Source organism: Aspergillus costaricaensis (assembly GCF_003184835.1).
Source record: "Aspergillus costaricaensis CBS 115574 unplaced genomic scaffold BO79scaffold_1, whole genome shotgun sequence".
NCBI classification, from domain to species: domain Eukaryota; kingdom Fungi; phylum Ascomycota; class Eurotiomycetes; order Eurotiales; family Aspergillaceae; genus Aspergillus; species Aspergillus costaricensis.
Window position 1 is genome coordinate 2,301,382 of NW_020291801.1, and position 19,881 is coordinate 2,321,262.

A 19,881-nucleotide genomic window follows, 5' to 3' on the forward strand; every position below is an offset into this window, starting at 1 on the left:
TAGTAGTAGTTAATAATATCAAGCTTCATCCATCAGGACACACGAACCCTCTATATATACACCTCCAAGTACTACCTCTTGATCTAAGCCCCGGCAACATCGTCCATCAAGAACATACTACCACCACCATTACTACCAAACGAAGAATCCAAAGTCCCTCGAGTAATACTACATACAACAGATCAGGCCCACATCATCCTCATAATTGATGATAGCTGACTCCCCAAAGTCCCCAATGCTACCGTCGCAATTAAACTAACGAGATAAATAACAACAAAATGTGCTAAATATAATCGAAGCCTCAGGACCAATACCTCCCTCCCGTATGAGCAAGATTCCCAAATGCTTGATAAGACGGGAGGAATCCGAGCCTGGATTCGGCTTGGTACTGTTTCTCTTTGCTTTTTTCTCTCTCTCTGCTTTTATGCTTGATTGCATGACTCAGGTTATAGTATGACCTTTTGGCTTATTTACTACTACTAGCGTTGGGTTGGTTTTTTTGTCTTGCCTGGTTTAGTTGTTGGGTTTCATCCTATCATCTGGTATGGATATCTATCTTATCGGGATGGTTTGTGGATAAGGTCAGGTCAGCTGATTATACTTCGTCACGGCATCATACGCACGGCCTGAGGTTTTAAGGTGGCAGTTGAGAGAGGGAGGGATTTGCGTCAGCATATCCGTTGCGCCAATGAGGCTGTTCCGTCCCTGAGAGTCATTCTACACAGTACATAGGTGTTGGTGCTCTCGCTGTGGCTGATTGGATGCTGAAAGGCATGAACCATCGTCATCCTCAGCCACGTTTCATCCTGGCGGTTGACTAGAGCAATCAGCCTAAGGCTTGCGGAAGATAATCAACGAGTCTGAGACATGTCTTTCTTTTTGACTTTGATGGGCCAAGGCTTGCTCCCGGCCACATGGCGATGAGATGCCATGCGATGCCATATGCTTATATTGCTGCTATTTTTGGGTCAAGTGCGGGAGTGACTCAATCTGATCCATAGAAAGGAAGCTCTCGTATAGAGGTGGCCGTAAGGCCTCTCTCTGATATATGATCTAGCTACATTGTGATATTATCCGATGTAAATCTAGGCGGCAAGCTCCGCCACATCTTCCTCCGGTGCAGTATATACTGAAGATATAGAAGACTCCGTGTCCCATTCTCTTTCTTTGTTCTGAGCCTCCCCATCTGCATGACTCAGGGGTACTGTCCAAGATGCGCGTGCAGGGTTCAGCCCATGCACATCTGTCAAAGAGACAGGAGAGTCTGTGGCGCGGACACCAGCCCTCTCGCTCGCATGCGAAAACACACTTTCCGGGAACGGGCTGCCTGGATTAGGATTTCCCTTGGGCACTTCAAAGTAATGTCGCGCCTGAGGCATCGCAATCTGTTCATTGGTTGGGGCAAAGGCCCGCTCATTGGCCTCTAGAATTTGCGGGACGTCGCGAAATTCAGAGTCTATGCGTTGATAAACGCTACTTCCTCGCCGCATATGTTCTGGCGTTTGAGACCGGCTTGCCGGGAGCCCCTGTTCTAAGGTTCCGGGTAGCTCCTGAGGACTCGTTTCTGCTGTAGGAGACGGCTGAATATGGTATACGGCGGTATCAGACGTGAATCCAGAAGGTACCGGGTGCTGCTGGTTGGGCTTTAGCGGAGAGGACCAGACCGGGGAGCCTTCGGCTCCTGGCTGTGACGGGTGCTGCATCTGATATAATAAGCTTTGTACTTCCCGCTTCCTTTCAATCGAAATATCCGCAGACGGCGCAAATCCGATTCGCTCTGCCGTGAGGCCCAGATCCGCGTCGTCTTTGGCAACCATGGGACTACAGGACATGAGCAGGCGGAGCGCACTTGGATGGCCATAGTAAGCGGCATAGCGGTATGGCTGCCACCCTCGTTCGTCCCGCTTGATGGCTGACGCCCCTCGCTGGAGAAGAAGCGTGACCACGGGCACATGCCCTCCCATGGCGGCCAGACACAAGGGCGAATCCTCTTCCGATCGGACGCCATAAGACAGGCACACAGGGGACCCACGATCGAGCAGGTTCTGAACGGCAGCTGCATGTCCGTACCGGGATGCCACACAGAGCGCTCGATCTCCCGCGGCGTCGCGGGCGTCCAGAGAAGCTCCTTTGTCACATAGTAGATTTAGAAGTGCCATCGACCCACGAACAGCTGCGAGGTGGACCGGTCGACGTTGATCCGAGTCAGCCTGGGCCTCGATGTTGGCGCCTGAGATAAGCAAGAGTTTCGTGACCTCACAATTATCAGCCATGCACGCGTAATGAAGCGGCGTGAGGCCCGAAAGGCAGCGATTTTCTAGTGGCATATTCTTTCGAAGGAGCAACTCCACCACCGCGAACTGTGACTTCATTGCAGCCAGATGTAGGGCCGTTCGTCCTGCAATGTTAGATTTGGCCAGCAACCCTTTCTTCTGGCTAAGAAGATCAACGATCTCGGTGTGTCCATTATAGGCAGCCCAGTGCAACGCCGTCATAGCGGCATCGTCGACCGATCGAGTGGACGCCTTCTTTTTGAGCAGGAGCTGCGTCGCCAGCAGCTGGCCCAGGGCAGCTGCACATATGAGCGGCGTCCTGCGGTCGCTCCCAGCTGCGTTAACGTTCGCCTTCTCATTGAGGAGCAGCTCAATAACGTCAAGATGTCCCCCTTCACAGGCGTAGTGTAGCGGCGCCATCATAGTTCCGTCCTTGGCTTCCAAATCGGCGCCGTGTTGTATCAGAATCCTGGCTATTACTATATCGCCCAGTTTGGCGGCTAGATGTAGCGGGGTCGCTTGATCATTAGCTCGCGCATTGACTTTGGCGTGGCAAGCAAGCAAGAGGTTTGTAGCTTCAGCTTGGCCATGATATGCTGCTACCCAGAGAGCAGTCTGGCCGTTGGCATTCCGTGCTTCGATATCCAAGGACTCAGGAAGAAGCAGTTCTAGTACCCTGCAATGACCGCGCGATGCCGCCAAGTGCAACGCGGTGGAACCCGACTTGTCGGTAGCATCCACTCTAGCGTTTCTTTGCAGCAGCAGATCCAGCACGTCTTCATTCCCGCAATGGGAAGCTACTAAGAGGGCAGTCCTGCGGGTTGAGATATGACGGGCTTCAATGTCATGGCCACTTTCCAGGAGCCTTTCGACATCGGATCGACTGCCCGACTGGGCTGACTTGATAATTGGCGGCGCAGACGCTCCATCCGACGATGCCAAATTGATGCTAGTATTCAAATCTCTTTCGTACAGCCGACGCTCCGACGGACTTCGCCCCGGAACTCGTACGGAAGCTTGCGTTGCTGACCAGCTTGGACGCCTGAGTTGCCGAATGATGGACCGAATTTTTTCACGCCGTGACCCTGATGAGCGACTACCCCAGGAAGCGCCACTCGCATCCGACTGCCACCTGCGGACTTGAGTCGGACTCTGCGGTAAAGGGGTCGGTGCGAACGACACGCTCCTACTGTGGCCATGGCCAGAGTCGAACGACGCAGATGGATGTATTGGAAGAACTCCATTTGTTCCGGGTGGGCTTGCACTGCTCACAGTACCACTGCCATACCCTTCATCTATAGGCGGGCTGTAATTGCTGCGGTTGACCGCAGTTTGCGTCGGATGATGGGTCCGTGGTTGACCGATTGCGCGTCTATAGGGAAGGGAAGTCACCACTGCCCTATCGAAGTCAAAAACCGTGTCCCCCACGGAGGATGAGCGACGAGTCAGGCTCGGACTCTCCGCCCGTGAGGGTACGTAGCTGTAAGCGGACCGTAATGTTGCTGTATCGCTGGCGACTTTGGCAATTATCTGGCGATTTTCTGCTCTCCGTAACAATTCGACTTGTTCGGTTGATGTTCGACTAATGCACGATGTTTAGCATGCAGTAATTTATTGCTGCTTCGGTACCTTTCAAGACTCACCATTGGCAGGCTTGAAGCAGGAGCTGCAGTGCCTGAACCTGCGCACGCAGTCGTTCCTGATGAACCTTCATACTGTCCTCGCTCCAGACGACCTTTACCCGAGTACGAAATCCGACCCCAGTGTCACTTAGCATTGCACCCCTTGTCAGAGCTAAAACCTCGTCCGAAAGAACCTCCATGACAGCGCGACAGCCGTCCAATGCGACTTCAAGTCCCTCGACATACTCGTCTGGTTCGGTTGAGTCACGAACATTATAGCTAGCCCACTCATGTAGCTGCGTGATGGCCGATCGGATGGTCGTCAGCTCGCCGATAAGCGATCGGATGGTGAGGTCGGCATCCTTGAATTTGCCGTATAGATGGGCTAGTGCCCCCGCGGTGTCTTTGACGTACTGAGCGATCTGAAACGCACCGGAAAGCAGACCGATTGCGGTGACAGGATCCATCGGCAGTGTAGTTGCCACAGCTCATTGAAAGGGCATCGGCAGCGTAGCGGGGCTGAGCATACGATCATATACAACTCAGAAGTCTTGGGTGCTCAGATCATACATGAGATAGGAGGAAGGACCGTGAAGAGTCCATCGATAGTAAAGGAGGAGAGCAGAATGAAAAGAAGAAAACGAAGTCAGCTGAAGGAAGGAAGCCAGCAGAGGATTGACAGCTGAAGGCATCTGAGCTGGAGCGAATCATGGCAGGCTCAGTGAGCCGTGCAACTGCAGGCCACCACGCCAGTGCCCGTGTTCTAAACCTTCTAAGGCGATCGTCCAAAAACACCGCCCCCAAATCTCGTCTGAATCCCCGCAGCAAACAAGGCAATCCTTGCTCCCCTGGAACTGACATAGCCACACTCATGGTGGGAATGGCGGATGCAGAGAGATAAGGAAGGAAGTGGATGAAGTAGATGAAAGATGATTGCAAAAGAGGGTACAGAAGTGACCAAGCAGGACATGACCACCCAACCTGGTGCGCAAAATCACGTTCTCCCTAGGCACCTTGCGAGAACTGGAAGGAAGACATAAAAGACATAAAATTAGAAATAGAAATACATTGTCATGAATTGGAGTACATCTAATAAAGAAAATCTCTTTTTTCTATACATGCAGAGTCATCTTTTGTCTCTTTTTTTCTCCATGCGTATCGTCTCTGTCCAAGAAACATCCACGCCGCAACCCCATAACGAAGACTGGAAGGCTTGGGTATCATAAGAATCACTTTGTCGACAGTCATGCGAGTTTCATTTCTGCTGAACCACTTGCTCTAGGCCTCAATGGCGTTCTTGACCCATTTCTCCAGACCACCCTTCGCAATGATCTCCTGCACGTTCGGCGGCAGCTCGCCCACCTTGTGAGTCCACTTAGGTCCATTCTGGCCTTCCTGGATCTCAATCTGACTGCGCCGGACATCCCAGGTCAGAGTCCAACCGGTCCGGCGGGTAAGCTGCTTGTCGCCGAACTCCTCGCGCAGACGGCTAACCAAGCGAGGAACCTCCAGACCCATGAGAGCATTGTTGATGCTGTTGCGGGAAAAGATGTTGCCAAAGCTACCCGACACAACCAGGGGAATCTGCTTCGCCAGGAGAGCAGTGGCCGCCTGTTCACGAGAGCTACCACAACCGAAGTTGTATCCGACAACCAGGATGTCACCCTCCTTGGCAATGGAGTGGAACTCCTTATCATAGTTGGACATGCATACTTCTGCCATCTTCTCCACGGGAACATTGTCCTGGTAGGTCCAGTAACCGGGATAGATAGCGTCCGTGTTCAAGTTGTCAGCGTCACAGAACACAATCTCGCCAGAGACACGTTCAGGGAATCCAGGATACACCTCAGTCAGGCCACCCTCTTCCTCAACCTTCTCCTCGGGAGCGAAGCGCTTCTCCCCATCGGCGACAAGGTCATCCAACTGGCCAAGGAGCTTCTCAAGAGCTTGCTCGGTATTGAGCATGCGGTCCTCCTCGCGGATACCATCGCCCTCACCGCGGACAACTTCAATCCACCCTTCAGGGGGCTGGTACCAGCCAGGACCGCTCAGCTTGCCGCTGAGAGCACTGGCGGCAACAACTTCGGGGCTACCCAAGTAGGCCTTAGCTTCAGTGCTACCCATACGACCCTTGAAGTTACGGTTCGACGCACTGATGCCGACCTCACCGGGCTCCAGCAATCCCGTTCCCAGACCGATGCAAGGTCCGCATCCAGCGGGGAGGGCCGTTGCTCCAGCATCCAGGAGAGTCTGCCAGTCACCGGCTCCTTCCGCAGCGAGCTGTTCGGGAATAGACGCGGCAGCAATGTAAAACTTGACGCCATCAGCGATCTTCGGGACCTTCCCACCATTCTTCTCAGCGGCATCCTTGAACACCTTGGCAGCAGCGGCAATGTCCGAAGCCCGAGAGTTGGTGCAGGAAACCAGATAGGCCTTGTTGACCTTGATATCCTGGGCTTCCAGCTCCTTCAGGGGTGTGGCGATCTTGACCGAGTTGGGGCCGGAAACGTAGGGAGAAAGAGTCGAGAGGTCTAGGAAGAGCTCCTTCGCATACTTGGCACCCTTATCGGCAGTGAGAGGGTTCACAAACAGCTGCTCGATGGCAGGGTGTGTGAAGTTGCGAGCAGCCAGGGTCTTGAACGGCCCATCAGCCAATCCCATGGCCGCAGTGGTAGCCTTGCCCTTCATCCAACCTTTCAGAACACTGTCCATTGGGAAAATACCTGACAGGGCACCCCACTCAGTCGTCATGTTGGCAATTGTCAACCGGCTATCCATGGGCAAGCTTCTCATGGTTTCCTCAGAGCCGGTGAACTCAATTGCATGGTTCAGAACATCATCCTTGTCGAACAGACCGCACAGAGCAACGATGACGTCCTTGCCAGTCACGCCGGGAGGTAGGATACCGGTAAAAGTAACCTTGGCCACTGGAGGGATCTGCCACCACGTCTTACCGGTAGCCCAAATACTGGCCGCATCGGTTCTCACGATGGGCGTTCCGACGGAGGCCACCGCACCGTAGGTGTTACTGTGACTGTCCGAAGCGACCACCAGTGTGCCGGGCCAGGCAAAGCCTTCTTCAACCATAATTTGGTGACCAATTCCTCGACCGGCGGGATAGAACTCGACACCGTGTTGCTTAGCAAACTCCTCGATTTGGCGGTACTTTTGCAGGTTCTTATCCGTTTTGTTCTGGACATCGTGGTCGAGTGTCATCACGACCTGATCGGGATCGTGCATCTTGGAGGCACCGATCGACATGAACTTCAATGCGACGGGCCAAGAGTTATCATGGGTCATGATCCGGTGGGGAGCGATGGTCACATAGTCGCCGGACTTGACGAACTTGCCTTCGGGCAGTCCTACGGCATATTTCTGAACGATCTTTTCCGTCAAGGTCTGGGGCACGGCCCGGGAGGTCTGCAGGGAGGAGAAGAGGGCGGCGGAGGAAGGGTCATCCAGCTGGGACTGGAAGACATCCTGGAAAAGGAAGCGGGTGGAGGCGAATGCTCGTCGTTGAGGCGTGCTCGGCACGCGGAGGGAGATCCAGCGCCTGCCAGGGCCGGAGGGCAACAAACGCGACTGCATCTTCAGACAGAGGCGTCAAGGATGGGGGGAGGACAGAAGAAAGAAAAGGAAGAAAGTTGAGTGACTCAAAAGTTCACACTTGAAGGCAAACTAAAGGGAAGCCCCGACGCGGACCCAGACCCGATGATCGACCAATCACACGGCACGCATTATTTCTTGCTCCGCGATCGGAGGATTCTGGGGTAAAAGACGGAAGGAAGGTCTATTGTGTCTTGTCTATATACTCTTTTCTATCGTACATGAAATTTTATATTTATGTTTACAATTTCCACACGGCCCAATCCTTTAGGTCCAATTCTTTGAGAATTCCCCGGAGTGGCCCTTGCAATTCCATTCCTTGAGCCCAGAGCTTTGGTCCTGCCATATAGCTAATGAAGCCCTCCGGTCCGGAGACCAGAATTAGGTTGTTTGTGTTCTTGGTTTCTTCCGATTCCTGGGAAGACGGGCCACTGCGGGTGGAGTCCAGGATGAGCTGCTTCCCGATGCTGGTGCCTTCCTCATCGACGAAGTAATCCACGGTCACCTGTCCAGGGTATTGTGACCGAAGAGCCTCCAACTCACGGACTATCAGCGAAGTGCCCGTACTGCGGGGTGCTTCAACAGGGCCGCCTTGGTTGTCCTTCGAAGACGTGAAGAGTCCAGAGAACCACGACCTCGAGGGTGCTGTTGTAGTTGTATTTGTGTCACTCACGCCACCAACGCAGTCCTCCCGCCTTCTGTTGGCCCAGAGGATATGTATTCTAGGCTTATGTGTTTCGTTGGTGCGACGAAGAAGCGTGTGTCCAGCTTGCAGAGCAGGGGCAATTCCCGTGCCTCCGGCGATGAACAAGATCTGCTGCGTATCCGGAGGGATTTCACATTCGATTCGCGGGCCACGTACTTCAATGGGTGCTCCGATCTCTAGACTGTGCAAATAGCGGGAGACCTCGCCGAACGGGTCCTTCCGAATGAAGAAGCGCAGACACTCGTCTTCTTCATCTTCCGAGCAAGTGGCTGGCAGTGGTGTGTAGTCTCTCCCAATCTGCAATTGTGGCTGTTTAAACATCACACTCCAGACACCAGTCTTCCATGCCTCCTCGTAGACGGCATGATTGCTACCATCGGCTGCGGGCGGTTGAAGAACGAAGTAGCTCCCGGTCGACGAGACCGGTTCGCGGGATACTAAATAGTATGGTGTGAACTTCATCTGATTTAGGGTTGTCGAATCTGGACCCTGTTGCGACCGGACCAGGGCACCAATACCCGCCGCAGCGGCAGTTATGAAGGCGAACCGCAGCCATCGTTGCTGCTTCGGCGGCGGAGTAGACGACGGAGAGGAAGTAGAAGACGCCGGCGAGGTAGACGCATGGCGTCTGGAGGGTCGGATCACGAGCCTCCCAACAGTGGGCGACTCATTAAACCGGCGCAACAAGCCCTGAGGGAAAGCGCGGGGCTTCATGGGTGTAGGGAAAAAATTGGGGCAATGGATGGGGAAGTGGAACATGACGCTATAAAAAGCAGACCGGAGATCTCATTGCGCTAAGCCTCATTGGGCCGCGGACGCAGGGAGTCGCATTTCCCTTCATCTTTCCTTCTTTGTCCCTCAATAGATCTTCTTCAATACTTCATGCTTCTTCCTCCCCAAGCCGCTAATTCTTGTCTCTTTCTTATCTGCTAATTCCCATTGTCATTATAGGGGAGGAGGAATTGCCCGTCCACTCGTTGCTCCCGGAAAGCTCCCCCCCGTGGCATGGAACACCGCCCCGTGCCCCATCCTTAACTGCCCGCTCTTGTTCTTCCACCTCCCAACCAGCATTTGTTTCGATCTTCTTTGAGCGGCATGTCCCATATAACCTTTTCGAATTCCGAGTCCAGGTCGGGCAATTACCATGCTCCCAGGGATTCCCTCGAACTGGCGTCCTTAGCCTCTTCGCCCGACTCCGCTCCCAGATCCTCCCGCTCCTCGTCTCCCTCCGGCATTTCGTCGTCGCGCAAGCTCTCCCTCGAAGATGAAGACCCTCTTTCCAGCTCCCATCCACAGTCGCAGGGCCCGTCAGGGCGTCCCCGCTCGGCTCGCTCATACTCGATATCTTCAGCCTTTGACTTCGGGGCGACCTTATTTCCCTTGTCGCAGACGACCGGTGGTTATGCTCCGTTGGGGGTCTCGTCCGCAGACCGAGAGGCTGGAATTGCTGATGGGTCCTTGGAGAGGAACAAGACATTGACTTATATGAACGGTCTATCTCTCGTGATTGGGCTGGTGATCGGCTCGGGTATTTTCTCATCCCCCAGTCAGGTCAATGTCAATGCGGGGTCGCCTGGTGCATCGCTGATTGCATGGGTTGTTGCTGGCTTACTCGCTTGGACGGGGGCAGCCAGCTATGCAGAGCTCGGTGGAGCTATTCCCTTGAATGGAGGCTCCCAGGTGTATCTCTCCAAGATTTTCGGGGAGCTAGCGGGCTTCCTGTTCACGTGGTGCTCAGTCTTGGTCTTGAAGCCGGGAAGTGCGGCCATCATCGCAATTATCTTCGGAGAATACGTCGTAAGAGCCTTTGTCGGCGCAGACGTGGAAACGGTTAATCCCTGGATAAACAAGGCGGTTGCTTTTGGCGGAATTTTCGTGGTGACATTGTTGAATTGTATTTCAACGAGAGTGGCTGCGCGCATTGGTGACCTCTTCATGTTTTTCAAGTTTGTCGCATTGCTGGGCGTCACCATAATCGGTATCATTGTGGCTATCACAGGTCACTCATCGACTGGCAGTGCCAACAAGGAGTGGAAGTCTGGCTGGTTCGAGGGCACGAACCTCGACATATCCGCTTGGGCTGTAGCTCTGTACGCAGGTCTTTGGGCCTTTGACGGCTGGGACAACGTACGTCTTTTACATCCCCAATATCCCGTAATTATCTTTTACTGACTCCACTTAGACGAATTACGTGACTGGTGAATTCAAGAATCCCAACAAGGATCTTCCACGTGTGATTCACACGGCCATGCCACTAGTCATCCTCTCCTATCTCCTTGCTAATATCTCCTACATTCTCGTTCTCCCTCATTCCACTATTGAGGCGACTAATACCATCGCCATTCAGTTCGGCGACAAGGTCTTTGGTCACGTGGGGGCCCTTATATTCGCGCTTATCGTATCCGCTAGTTGCATTGGCGCCTTGAATGCCACGGCCTTCACCAGCGGCCGTTTAGTTTATGCAGCCGGAAAAGAGGGGTATATCCCCTCTATTTTCGGTAAACTATGGACTCGAGATACCTCGACCAACCGACTCCAGCGCCGCTCCTGGGCCACCAAGGTCTTTTCGCGTCTCTGTGGAGATGGCACGCGAATTGGCTTCACCCCCATCTACGCCATGGCGCTGAACAGTACACTCACCCTCATTTACGTCATCGTCGGCGAGTTCAAGACCCTTGTCACCTTCTACGGGGTAGCCGGATACACCTTCTACTTCGTGACGGTGCTAGGCCTGATTATTCTCCGCGTGCGGGAACCCTACCTGCATCGCCCCTACAAGACCTGGATATCCACTCCCATCATCTTCTGCTGCGTTAGTCTCTTCCTCCTCAGCAGGGCCGTCATTGCAGAACCGCTCCAGACATTAATCGTCGTCGCGTTCATCATCGCCGGTATCCCTGTCTATTACTGGCGCATCTACAAACGCGATGGACGTAAAGCGTTTCCGAACTGGAAATTTTGGCAGCGCCAGTGAGATCCATCCTATAATTTCCTTCATGACCCCTCAACAACAACAACGAGAAACAGCCGGTAAATTAGTTATGATATGACCACTACTATTTATGTTTTTCTTATAATACTTTCCCCTTATTTCTTCTTCTCGGGATGTTTGTCTTCTTCTTATAATGTTATTATATTTTTTATTCATTCTTATTTCTTTCTAATTTCCCCCTTTCGTTTCTTCTACCCATAGCGTACTATGCTATATATCGGTCGGGCTTGGTTGGATGGACGGTTCTCCCATGAAAATCATCTGCTGTGATACCCATTCGCATATTATCCGGGGTTATGTTGCATGACGGAAAAGCCAGTTCAAGTGGGAAAGGCTTCAAGGCATTTGCTTTCAGCTTTGCATATCATCATCGAAGTCATGGTGATGGGTGGTGTCTCATCTTCCTTTTCTTTTGGGGGTCTTTTTCTGGGGAACGGGGTCATATGCCATATATACAATTGTATTTAATAGAGATTAAAACGAAACAATGAACTGAGTCTTCCGCATAGCTATGGCTAGTACCATAGATATCAGAGCTCGGTGTCATGATGGTTCTATAATTCTATAATTCTCCAAAATCTAGCCTAACTACTCTGTCATGTGTCAGTTACCATGAATTAAAACATGGTATCTCACTCGCGCGTCGAATTGTTCCTCATTCTCAATTGCTCGATCAACGAGACACGATCAGGTTTATCGAGGCCCAACCCATCCCAACTGTCTGCCTGCAGAAGCATAGCCGGAGGATCATCATGATTAGTCTCTCCCTCAGCGAAGAAACGCAGTTCACACTGAGAGGCTTGGTCAGGTTGCAGATAGATGCGGGTAGAGATGACGGTACGCTCGTTCACGAACACTTCGAGCACGCTCTTGTCCCAGAATGCGTGGATTTGTAGCGTCTCTTCTTTTTGTTCGCCGGATGGGGTTTCAAACGTGAATAGCGTATGAGGAGCAGTCTCTGATTCATGGTTAATGCGGGAGTCATGCGGAATTGGTCGTTGGATGCAGAAGGTTTCGCTGGCTGGTTCCCAGTATAGAAGAGTACGGCACGGTCGGTCTGCATGAGCTAATTTGTATTGGTGGACTGTTAGTGGGGGTTGAGAATTGAGAAGCCTAGGATGTATGCCGGTGTGAGGGGAAGGGAAAAACATACCGAGGCCATGGTGAATTTCTATGCCTACTCTGCCGCATCGGTCGCTGACAGAGAATTCGGTGTCGATCTCCCATTTAGATGTTGTCAGAGAAAAGTGGGCGTTTGGTGGAGAGATACAGCTGTCGAGTGTGCTTAGGGGCAGATGCTCAATATGCATACTGCTCGTCTTACTGCGAAGAGCTTTAAGTCGTAGGTCTGGGACAACACCCAGCGTCCGGATGGTAAACGTTTCCTGGCTCTCCTCTTGTGCTTCGATCGAGGTGATAGCACTCAACTCCGAGCGCCGAGCTTGTTTGACATGGCGCAGGGTGATCAGTTTCACTACCCGTGGGATAGACAACATGCTGCTCCATCCTTGTTGGTGCCGTAAATCATCTGGCAGGTCATCTTCTGTAATCCAGCAATAGACTATCTGTTGGCCTGTGACTGGGTCCCAGAAGCTATTTGCCGCATAGGCGCAACCGTGATCAAAGACCCCAGAAAATGCATAGGAAGCGAGAGCGTCGGTTGTGCTACGCGGTTGGGTGCTGGAGCAAGGCTTGATGGACATCCAAAGCTGTGCTCGAGGCGTCTTTTTTCGGCTTTTGTCGGGTAAACGACCTCCCTCAGCCCCCATGAGGATAAACAATCGAGTAACATCCTCGTCGTCGGTCATGGGAATCCAGTTGACGACTTCCCAGTTGACCCCCAGATCGCCGGACCAACGGGAAGGTTGGAAATTGAGCCCAACGTCAACTAGCGGTCCCAAGTACTTCCACTGTCGTAAGTCGTGAGGATGGATGGAATACACAAAGGCTGTTGGGGTCTGTCCGGCGATCCCTCCGGAGATAAGACCGCAGAGTTCGGAGGATGGAAATGCCTCCGGCAGTTCCTGCATGAACTGCCAGACGCCAACGAAAGGATCCCGCCAGCCTGTTACTTTGACATTCGGGGGGGAGCGTGGTATAACTGGGTTGCAGTCAAGACGCTGCCATGTCAAACCATGGTCATGCGAAGTGGCTAAACTGACTGACTCGGAGCCAGGCACATACGGCAACGTGTAATGAATGGGAAGGCGCTTCACTGATGTATATATAACAGTAAGGGCATTTGGGGCCCCATCTACGGCGTTAGGTCGGAAACAGCCTGTAAAGACACCGCACTGGTCATAATCGGTGGTGGGCTGCAGACATGGCTCGGGGTAGACATCCCAATGGAGCAGATCATTAGAAACCGCGTGCCCCCAAGACATATTTCCCCAGTCATTGCCTTTCGGGTTCCACTGAAATGACAGGTGATAGAGCCCGGTTGCAGGATCATGGCCCAGACCGCACGGATCATTCATCCACCCCTGGGGGGCAGTGAAATGGTAGGATGGCTGCCATCGCTGGGCGTCATCTGAGAGGCTAGTTTGCCGCTCCATGCGATTTGATCTCGAGTGGAAACTTGGAAAAGCGATAGCGTTGTGGTTGGTTGCAGAGACGCTTGGAAGTGTCTCGAGGTTGAATCGCTTGTCAATTTCAGTAGTACTCTCTCCATCGGCAAGCAATGACGGGAATTCTCCTATCAGGCAAAGAAGCAATCAGTCGTCGCTTTAGTGACGCCTTATCACAATATCTCCCGATAAAGCTCAAAAGGTCCGGGAGTTAACGGCGGCAGCAGCAGCAGCAGCAGCAGCAAAAATTCGGTCCAGCCGAGCTTGTCTGCCTGTAGTGAGTGGACGACAAATCTTGCTCGAATTGTCGCGTCGTGGGGCAAGGCATGATTCAATCAATCAATCAATCAATCAATCCCCGGAGGATCTTCGGCGAAAAAAAGAACCCCAGACTTCAACTCCCACTCTATTTCAAACATGGATATCCAGCATATTGTGGGGAATGAAAAGGTATCGCTACACCAAGTTGTATCAATCAACGCGGAGAGTTTGTCCCCAGGACTGGCACAATTGAATCCAAGCCTGTCCTATCCTCCATAGGTATCATTTCATCAATTCTTCCCCGTAAAAGATCGATCCAATGATAGAGTTTAAGCCAAGGGACGATGGCTGGAGATAGGATCCACTAGCGTGGCAAGTGGAGCCACAAGAGAGAAACCCTGCCAGTGTCTGCATCCCATCTTTGCTAAGAGGATTGCTTGGTAGGGCAATAAATAGAATCCCCCATGGGCCTGCGACAACAATTTTTCTGGGGACGGGCTGGGTGACGCGTCTTCCCCCCTTGACATTCTACTAGGCTTTGTTTCTTGCAGATATTTCTCTTACCAGCCTGATGAGGTGTTCACCATTAAGGAGATCAATGAATTATAATGATTGATTGGCGTCTGCGATGCCATTCAATTTCTTGCGTTTACATGCATGGGCACAACCACAATGTCCAATGAATTGGAAATCCATGCCCCTGACACCATAAAAGATGTCAGCCATGTACAGCATGTTGATTTCGCCTCAGACAGCAAAACCTCCTCCAAGGAGCGTACAGTCAATTTCTTTCTGCTTCTGACCTGCGCTGCTTTCGGTTCGGCTTCACTGGTGTTCGGTTTCGATGACAAGATAATTTCACCGGTAGCTGCATTGGCGCCATTTGTAAGTGTCAATGAACCCTTTGTGAAACAACGTCACAGGAATGGTTCCATTGGGCTAACGGCATGATTAGGTCGACAAATATCAAGGGCCTGAGCCACTAACAGGAAAGCTGGTCTTGACGGCTCGTAATCAAAGCATTCTATTCTCCATCCCTCTAATAGGCTCCATCCTGGGCGGTTTGGCTGCCTCTCCGCTGAATTCAAGGTTGGGTCGGAAGTGCCCCTTGTTAATTGCCTATACAATCTCCATCGGCGGCAGCTTGCTCCAGGTCCTAGCCCCAAATCTGGGGGCATTTGTTTCTGGTCGATTTATCAACGGGATCGCTACAGGGATTGCCAATAGCACGGCTCCCTTGTATCTAGCAGAGGTGTGCATGCCGGTGCTCTAGGCTTTCAGGGAGTCTCACTCACCGTATTACAGGTCGTTCCTGCCTCTATGAGAGGCAGAAGTGTATCGCTGATTAATATTCTCACCCTGGTAGCTGGTGTCCTGGGCACCATCGTGGTGTTGTGCACCCACGACTTGAGGGGCTCGAGTTCGTACCGGATTCCTTTAACAGTCCAATGTGTCCTTCCTGCGTTGCTATTCATCTGGACCTTGCCTTTGCCCGAGAGCCCGCAATGGCTTGTTTCTAAAGGCAGGCTGGACGCGGCTCGCAGCAACTTGCGAAGACTGCGCCGCTGCAGTGAACAACGGGTCGACGAGGAGCTTCGAGATATGGAACTTTCCGAAGGACACGCTTCTGATGTGAACGTGTCCTTCATGGAAATATTCTCGAAAAAGCACCTTCAGCGCACTTTGACTGCCGGGTCTTTTTACTCTCTGAACCAGGTTTCAGGCATCATTCTTTCAACAACATATAGCACGGTCTTCCTGTCCGGGATTGGAATCGGAGACCCATTCACATTAACTGTGATAGCTTCTTGTTGCACTCTTGCGGGTACAATCGCTGCGCCGTTCATGTTGGACCGGGCTGGCCGCCGCCCTACCGCGTTAGCGGGCATGAGCATCCTCTTCATCATCGACCTTGCGGCTGGTGGTCTGGCGTTCAACAAGGGGAACCGCCATTCAGCCATAGCAATTGCGGCCTTGTCCTTTGCGTTCAACTTCTTCTGGGCCTCCTCCTTCTCCCCAATATCGACGCTGCTGCCTTCGGAGATGGCTACTCCTAAGCTTCGTCACCACACCATGGCATATACAATCGCCTGCGCCCAGACCACCGCAGTGATCACGACTCTGGTGGTGCCCCAGCTAACAGCACCCGATGCAGCAAATCTGGGGCCAAAAACTTATCTTGTTTTTGCCGGCTGCATGGCGTGTATCCTGATCTTTGCCTATCTTTGCATCCCAGAGACCAAAGGCCGCACATTCGTGGAAATTGACGCAATGTATAATGCCAATATTCCTGCACGGAAATGGAGGCAGTATTGGCACTCGCTCGAAAAGGCCACTGGCTCTGATTCCCAAGGCTCCACAAAGCCTCCATAGCGGCAGCTTGAAGAGAAAGCCGACTTAACCAGCGGGTGCTGTCATCGGTGTAGGAAATATGAAGCTGTAACACTTATTTTCTATGGCGCTGTATTTTATAGTACACTATAGTCTGGCTGTTTTCAGTATCAGGGCGTGGTGTTTCTATTGTACCAAAGAGTGCGCTTAGACCAAACCAAAAAGATAGGGTAACAGTTTCCTGAACCACATTGTGATAAAACCTAGAACGCCAAATATATAGTAAGGACACGGAAGAAGAAAAGAAATTTCAGGATAAGCTAGGGAAGGCATGGATGCCGGCAGTATGCAAGCTCTTATTATTGTGAGCCCCAAGCATGACCGGTACCGTCCAATGAGCTCAGTAATGTTCGATACCTTTCCATGAAAGGATGGTTTCCACCTCGCAGACTGTTCAACAGTAAGAGGAAATCTTCCGTTAGAGTTTTGGAAACCAATTGACTACCAGCCATTGGTATTTGAGGGCTGGGCATGGTTCTCGCTGGTGATGCCAATGTGGTGCCCTTCGCAAGAGGCATCTGGACATTGAACAAGACGCTAATGGCGCCGACTGCAATGTCGTACAACTTCTCAGCCTACTTTGATTAGCAAATCTGATAGAAAAATATTCAAGGTTGTACATACAAGCCCAATTCCGTGAGCCTCCATGGAGCTCAGCCGCAAGGATCGACAGATGTCAAGCGTCTCTTTTGCAACAGATACGGCGTAGTGGAGCCCGAGTTCATGGTGTTCAGATGCAGCCCGCAGTAGCCCATGAGTGGAACAAAGCACCCAAATACGATTCTGAAGCCATTTTTTCGTGATAAAGACGTCTGCACATTGAGTTTCTCGTAGACCTATTGCCGGCCGGTTTCCCTGGTTATCGCCCAGGGATGACTTCGAGCGCTCAAACCAGTCGTAGCCTTTATATCGTTCCGACTCGCTAACTCGGCTAAGATTCTGATGGATCGTTAAGGCCTTGGCTTCCGTAAGCTTCTCGCAGTATCCAGCGCTGATGTTGCATCTTTGGTTCCAGCAATCGACAACATCCTCGTCAATAGCATCAAACAATTCCATCAGACGAGCGAGGCCCATCATCCCCTCGGCATCTTTTTCGTTATGGACGATGATGCCAGACACAACACTATGGGTGGCAGTATGAATGAAGTCATGAACAGGTCGCATGCTGAAGCCTGGTCGACCCCAGAAAGTGATGGGATGCCTTCGCTGTAATGCATAAGCTCTGTAGGAATTGTTAGTTAGTGATAACTCCAAGAAGCCCGATCCAAATGTACAGTACCTCTCCGTAATTGACAGAACTAGATACGTCCGTAAGCGTTGTCCCTTCTCGTCGCTGGGTAAATCTCGATACGAATCCGGGTTGTTCAACCCCATTGTAGCAGCAAGGTCGAGAGCCTCCCTTAGGCGGAGCCATGCGGCGTTATGCTGGTTGCTGCCAAACAGGCACCCGAACAGGAAGAAACTGGTAAGGACCGCTTCTACTGTTGGGTGTTCCCCAAAATCAGAGCAGCTTCGCATTTTGGTCGCTTCGTTCATCATAGACCGAGCTTGGTTGGCTCGAGAAGAAGACGTAGGTCGCTCGGCGATTTCAATTGGTTGGGTAAGGGAAAATGCGCACAATGCGAGAAGCATGGCACCAAATTGCGGGTTTCTGCGATGCTCCTGGGACAACATTCGGATGAATAGTGATGAACGGTTTAGCACCGGTAATGTTGGATGCAAACGATCAAAGTAGACGTCAATCCAGGGTATCATGTTTGCTTCCACAATGGATGAGGGCCAGAGCGTGTTTGTTTCATTTGGGGGTGGATGGAGGACACTGGGCCCGGACATGGGTACACTTGCTGCCTCTACTGGGTGTGACTGTAGACCTGCAGAAGCAGCCTCTGTTTGTATGATAGATGGAAGCGAGGCTTTCAGGTAGATGTTACTGCCCGGAAAATCGAACACGGGTACCTGAGCATCCAGTGTATCTGGAAGCCAGTATTCGACATCAGTGCGCTCATTCCAATTGACGCCGCTATTACTATGAGTTTCGATTTGAGGGGCCCCGGAACTCCAATTAGGGGCAATTGGGGCGGGTGGTTGAGGATGAGAAAGCTCCACGGGTACCGAGGAGGCCTCACTATGCATGGGCCAGTGTGCGGCATCCTGAATTGGCTGGACGGCATTGGAGCTCCCATCTCCCCGGGATGGTGACTCCGTTTGATAAGCGAAAGCACCTGAGAGGGGGTTGGAAGCTACTTGGCTCTGTGAGCTATTCAACCCCGGTAAGTTGGTCTGCTGTTGCCGGATCTGAGACACACGGCTTTACATACGCAACGGATTAAAATGGTTAGATTAATGAACATGAAAAATGGAAGCAAGTCAAAGCCAGGGCAAGCATTCAAACTCACTGTCCAGTGGGACCACGTTTCTTCTGCGGTTGAAAAAAGGTGCATTCAAAGCCCATGGAAACACATGCCCGGCATGGTTGGGATAGACTACACTGCAGTTACTGAGGCGATTAGCTCGGCCGGCCAGACTCGGAAAGACAGTTCAGGATACACGGGTGGACCTCGGAGGTTTTTCTGGGAAGAACTAAGGAAATAAAAAGCAGACAGGAGGATCCCAGATCGGAAGGGGTCCGTAGGAATCTAAGTATATTACTTGCCTTGATCTTGCGGAACTTGCATTGGTCGCACGCACGTTTCGCAATTGCGCCGGAGGACTTCTTTCGGGACTCGGTGCGGATGGCACCGGTCATCGCTGATGTTGCAGCGGCACCAGAGTCGGGGGGATTCATGGTGGCATGTCCTCCAAATTATTGAGGCTGAATGGTGGAAGGAGGGAACTTAGTAATCGAGAGACAAGTAAAAAGACAACATTGAACAATGCATCTCACGAGTCATGAGCATTGTTGGTGAACAGGTCAAAATTGTTTTCCAAATTCCAACACGCCTCGGAGCTCACAGCCAGTGATGGAAGGCGTCGGCAGCTGAGTGAGGAGAAACGGGGAGATTCGAAGGGGAAAAGCTGGCCGGCGTGTGGCCGGTGTTTCCAGTTGTGGATTTGATCCTGGTGGGGATTCATTCCCCCCACTCCATTTCTAATCCAATCCTTTTTCTCTCTCCCTCTTAAACAACCCTGACTTTATTCTCGAAGGGATTACTCCGTATTGGATACAATTACAGTTTCCCCAGATTCTCTTTCGGGATTGTCTTTTTTTCAAATACGTTTAAAACATTCTCTTCCGCTTGGACAGTCTCCCCCAGAAAAAAAACTATTTGCCGGTTGATCAGCGATCCCCCCGGAATTACTTCAGCATGCCTGACTAGCCAAGGTTCAATCAATCCAAATGCTGTCTAATCCGTTCTGTTAGAATCTAATCTAGCAATGGGAGGTCTCTTTTTCTTATCAGAACTGTTCATTATTATTACTAAGTAATAATAATTATTATACAAATTAATAGTTAATAAAGATG

The 19,881-nt window shown here is 51.7% G+C and overlaps 6 protein-coding genes across 6 annotated transcripts; 2 read left to right on the forward strand and 4 right to left on the reverse strand.

The window, feature by feature from the left end:
- Positions 1-4,967: 4,967 nt before the first annotated feature.
- lysF (homoaconitase LysF) lies at positions 4,968-7,504 on the reverse strand. The gene has a single exon (XM_025681957.1). It carries the CDS (start codon positions 7,481-7,483, stop codon positions 5,174-5,176), a length of 2,310 nt encoding a protein of 769 aa, XP_025545604.1. The 5' UTR covers positions 7,484-7,504; the 3' UTR covers positions 4,968-5,173.
- A 238-nt stretch (positions 7,505-7,742) lies between these two features.
- Positions 7,743-8,921, reverse strand: BO79DRAFT_185662 (cytochrome b5 reductase family protein; the record flags this gene model as incomplete). The annotated part of the gene is made up of 1 exon (XM_025680415.1): positions 7,743-8,921. The coding sequence occupies one exon, from the start codon at positions 8,919-8,921 to the stop codon at positions 7,743-7,745; it is 1,179 nt and encodes a 392-aa protein (XP_025545605.1).
- A 196-nt stretch (positions 8,922-9,117) lies between these two features.
- Positions 9,118-11,391, forward strand: BO79DRAFT_283998 (putative amino acid transporter). The gene is made up of 2 exons (XM_025688202.1): positions 9,118-10,334; positions 10,390-11,391. The coding sequence occupies exons 1-2, from the start codon at positions 9,303-9,305 to the stop codon at positions 11,179-11,181; spliced, it is 1,824 nt and encodes a 607-aa protein (XP_025545606.1). The 5' UTR covers positions 9,118-9,302; the 3' UTR covers positions 11,182-11,391.
- A 362-nt stretch (positions 11,392-11,753) lies between these two features.
- Positions 11,754-13,843, reverse strand: BO79DRAFT_262031 (glycoside hydrolase family 32 protein). The gene is made up of 2 exons (XM_025686546.1): positions 12,353-13,843; positions 11,754-12,283 (listed from the first exon to the last, which is right to left on the reverse strand). Exons 1-2 carry the CDS (start codon positions 13,752-13,754, stop codon positions 11,832-11,834), a joined length of 1,854 nt encoding a protein of 617 aa, XP_025545607.1. The 5' UTR covers positions 13,755-13,843; the 3' UTR covers positions 11,754-11,831.
- Positions 13,844-14,616: 773 nt separating this feature from the next.
- On the forward strand, positions 14,617-16,599 carry BO79DRAFT_234399 (sugar transporter). Its single transcript, XM_025684367.1, has 3 exons — positions 14,617-14,912; positions 14,983-15,279; positions 15,333-16,599. The coding sequence occupies exons 1-3, from the start codon at positions 14,685-14,687 to the stop codon at positions 16,398-16,400; spliced, it is 1,593 nt and encodes a 530-aa protein (XP_025545608.1). The 5' UTR covers positions 14,617-14,684; the 3' UTR covers positions 16,401-16,599.
- Positions 16,530-19,294, reverse strand: BO79DRAFT_234400 (CeGAL family transcription factor). The gene is made up of 5 exons (XM_025684368.1): positions 19,072-19,294; positions 18,815-18,906; positions 17,698-18,726; positions 17,043-17,640; positions 16,530-16,993 (listed from the first exon to the last, which is right to left on the reverse strand). The coding sequence occupies exons 1-5, from the start codon at positions 19,201-19,203 to the stop codon at positions 16,718-16,720; spliced, it is 2,127 nt and encodes a 708-aa protein (XP_025545609.1). The 5' UTR covers positions 19,204-19,294; the 3' UTR covers positions 16,530-16,717.
- Positions 19,295-19,881: the final 587 nt, after the last annotated feature.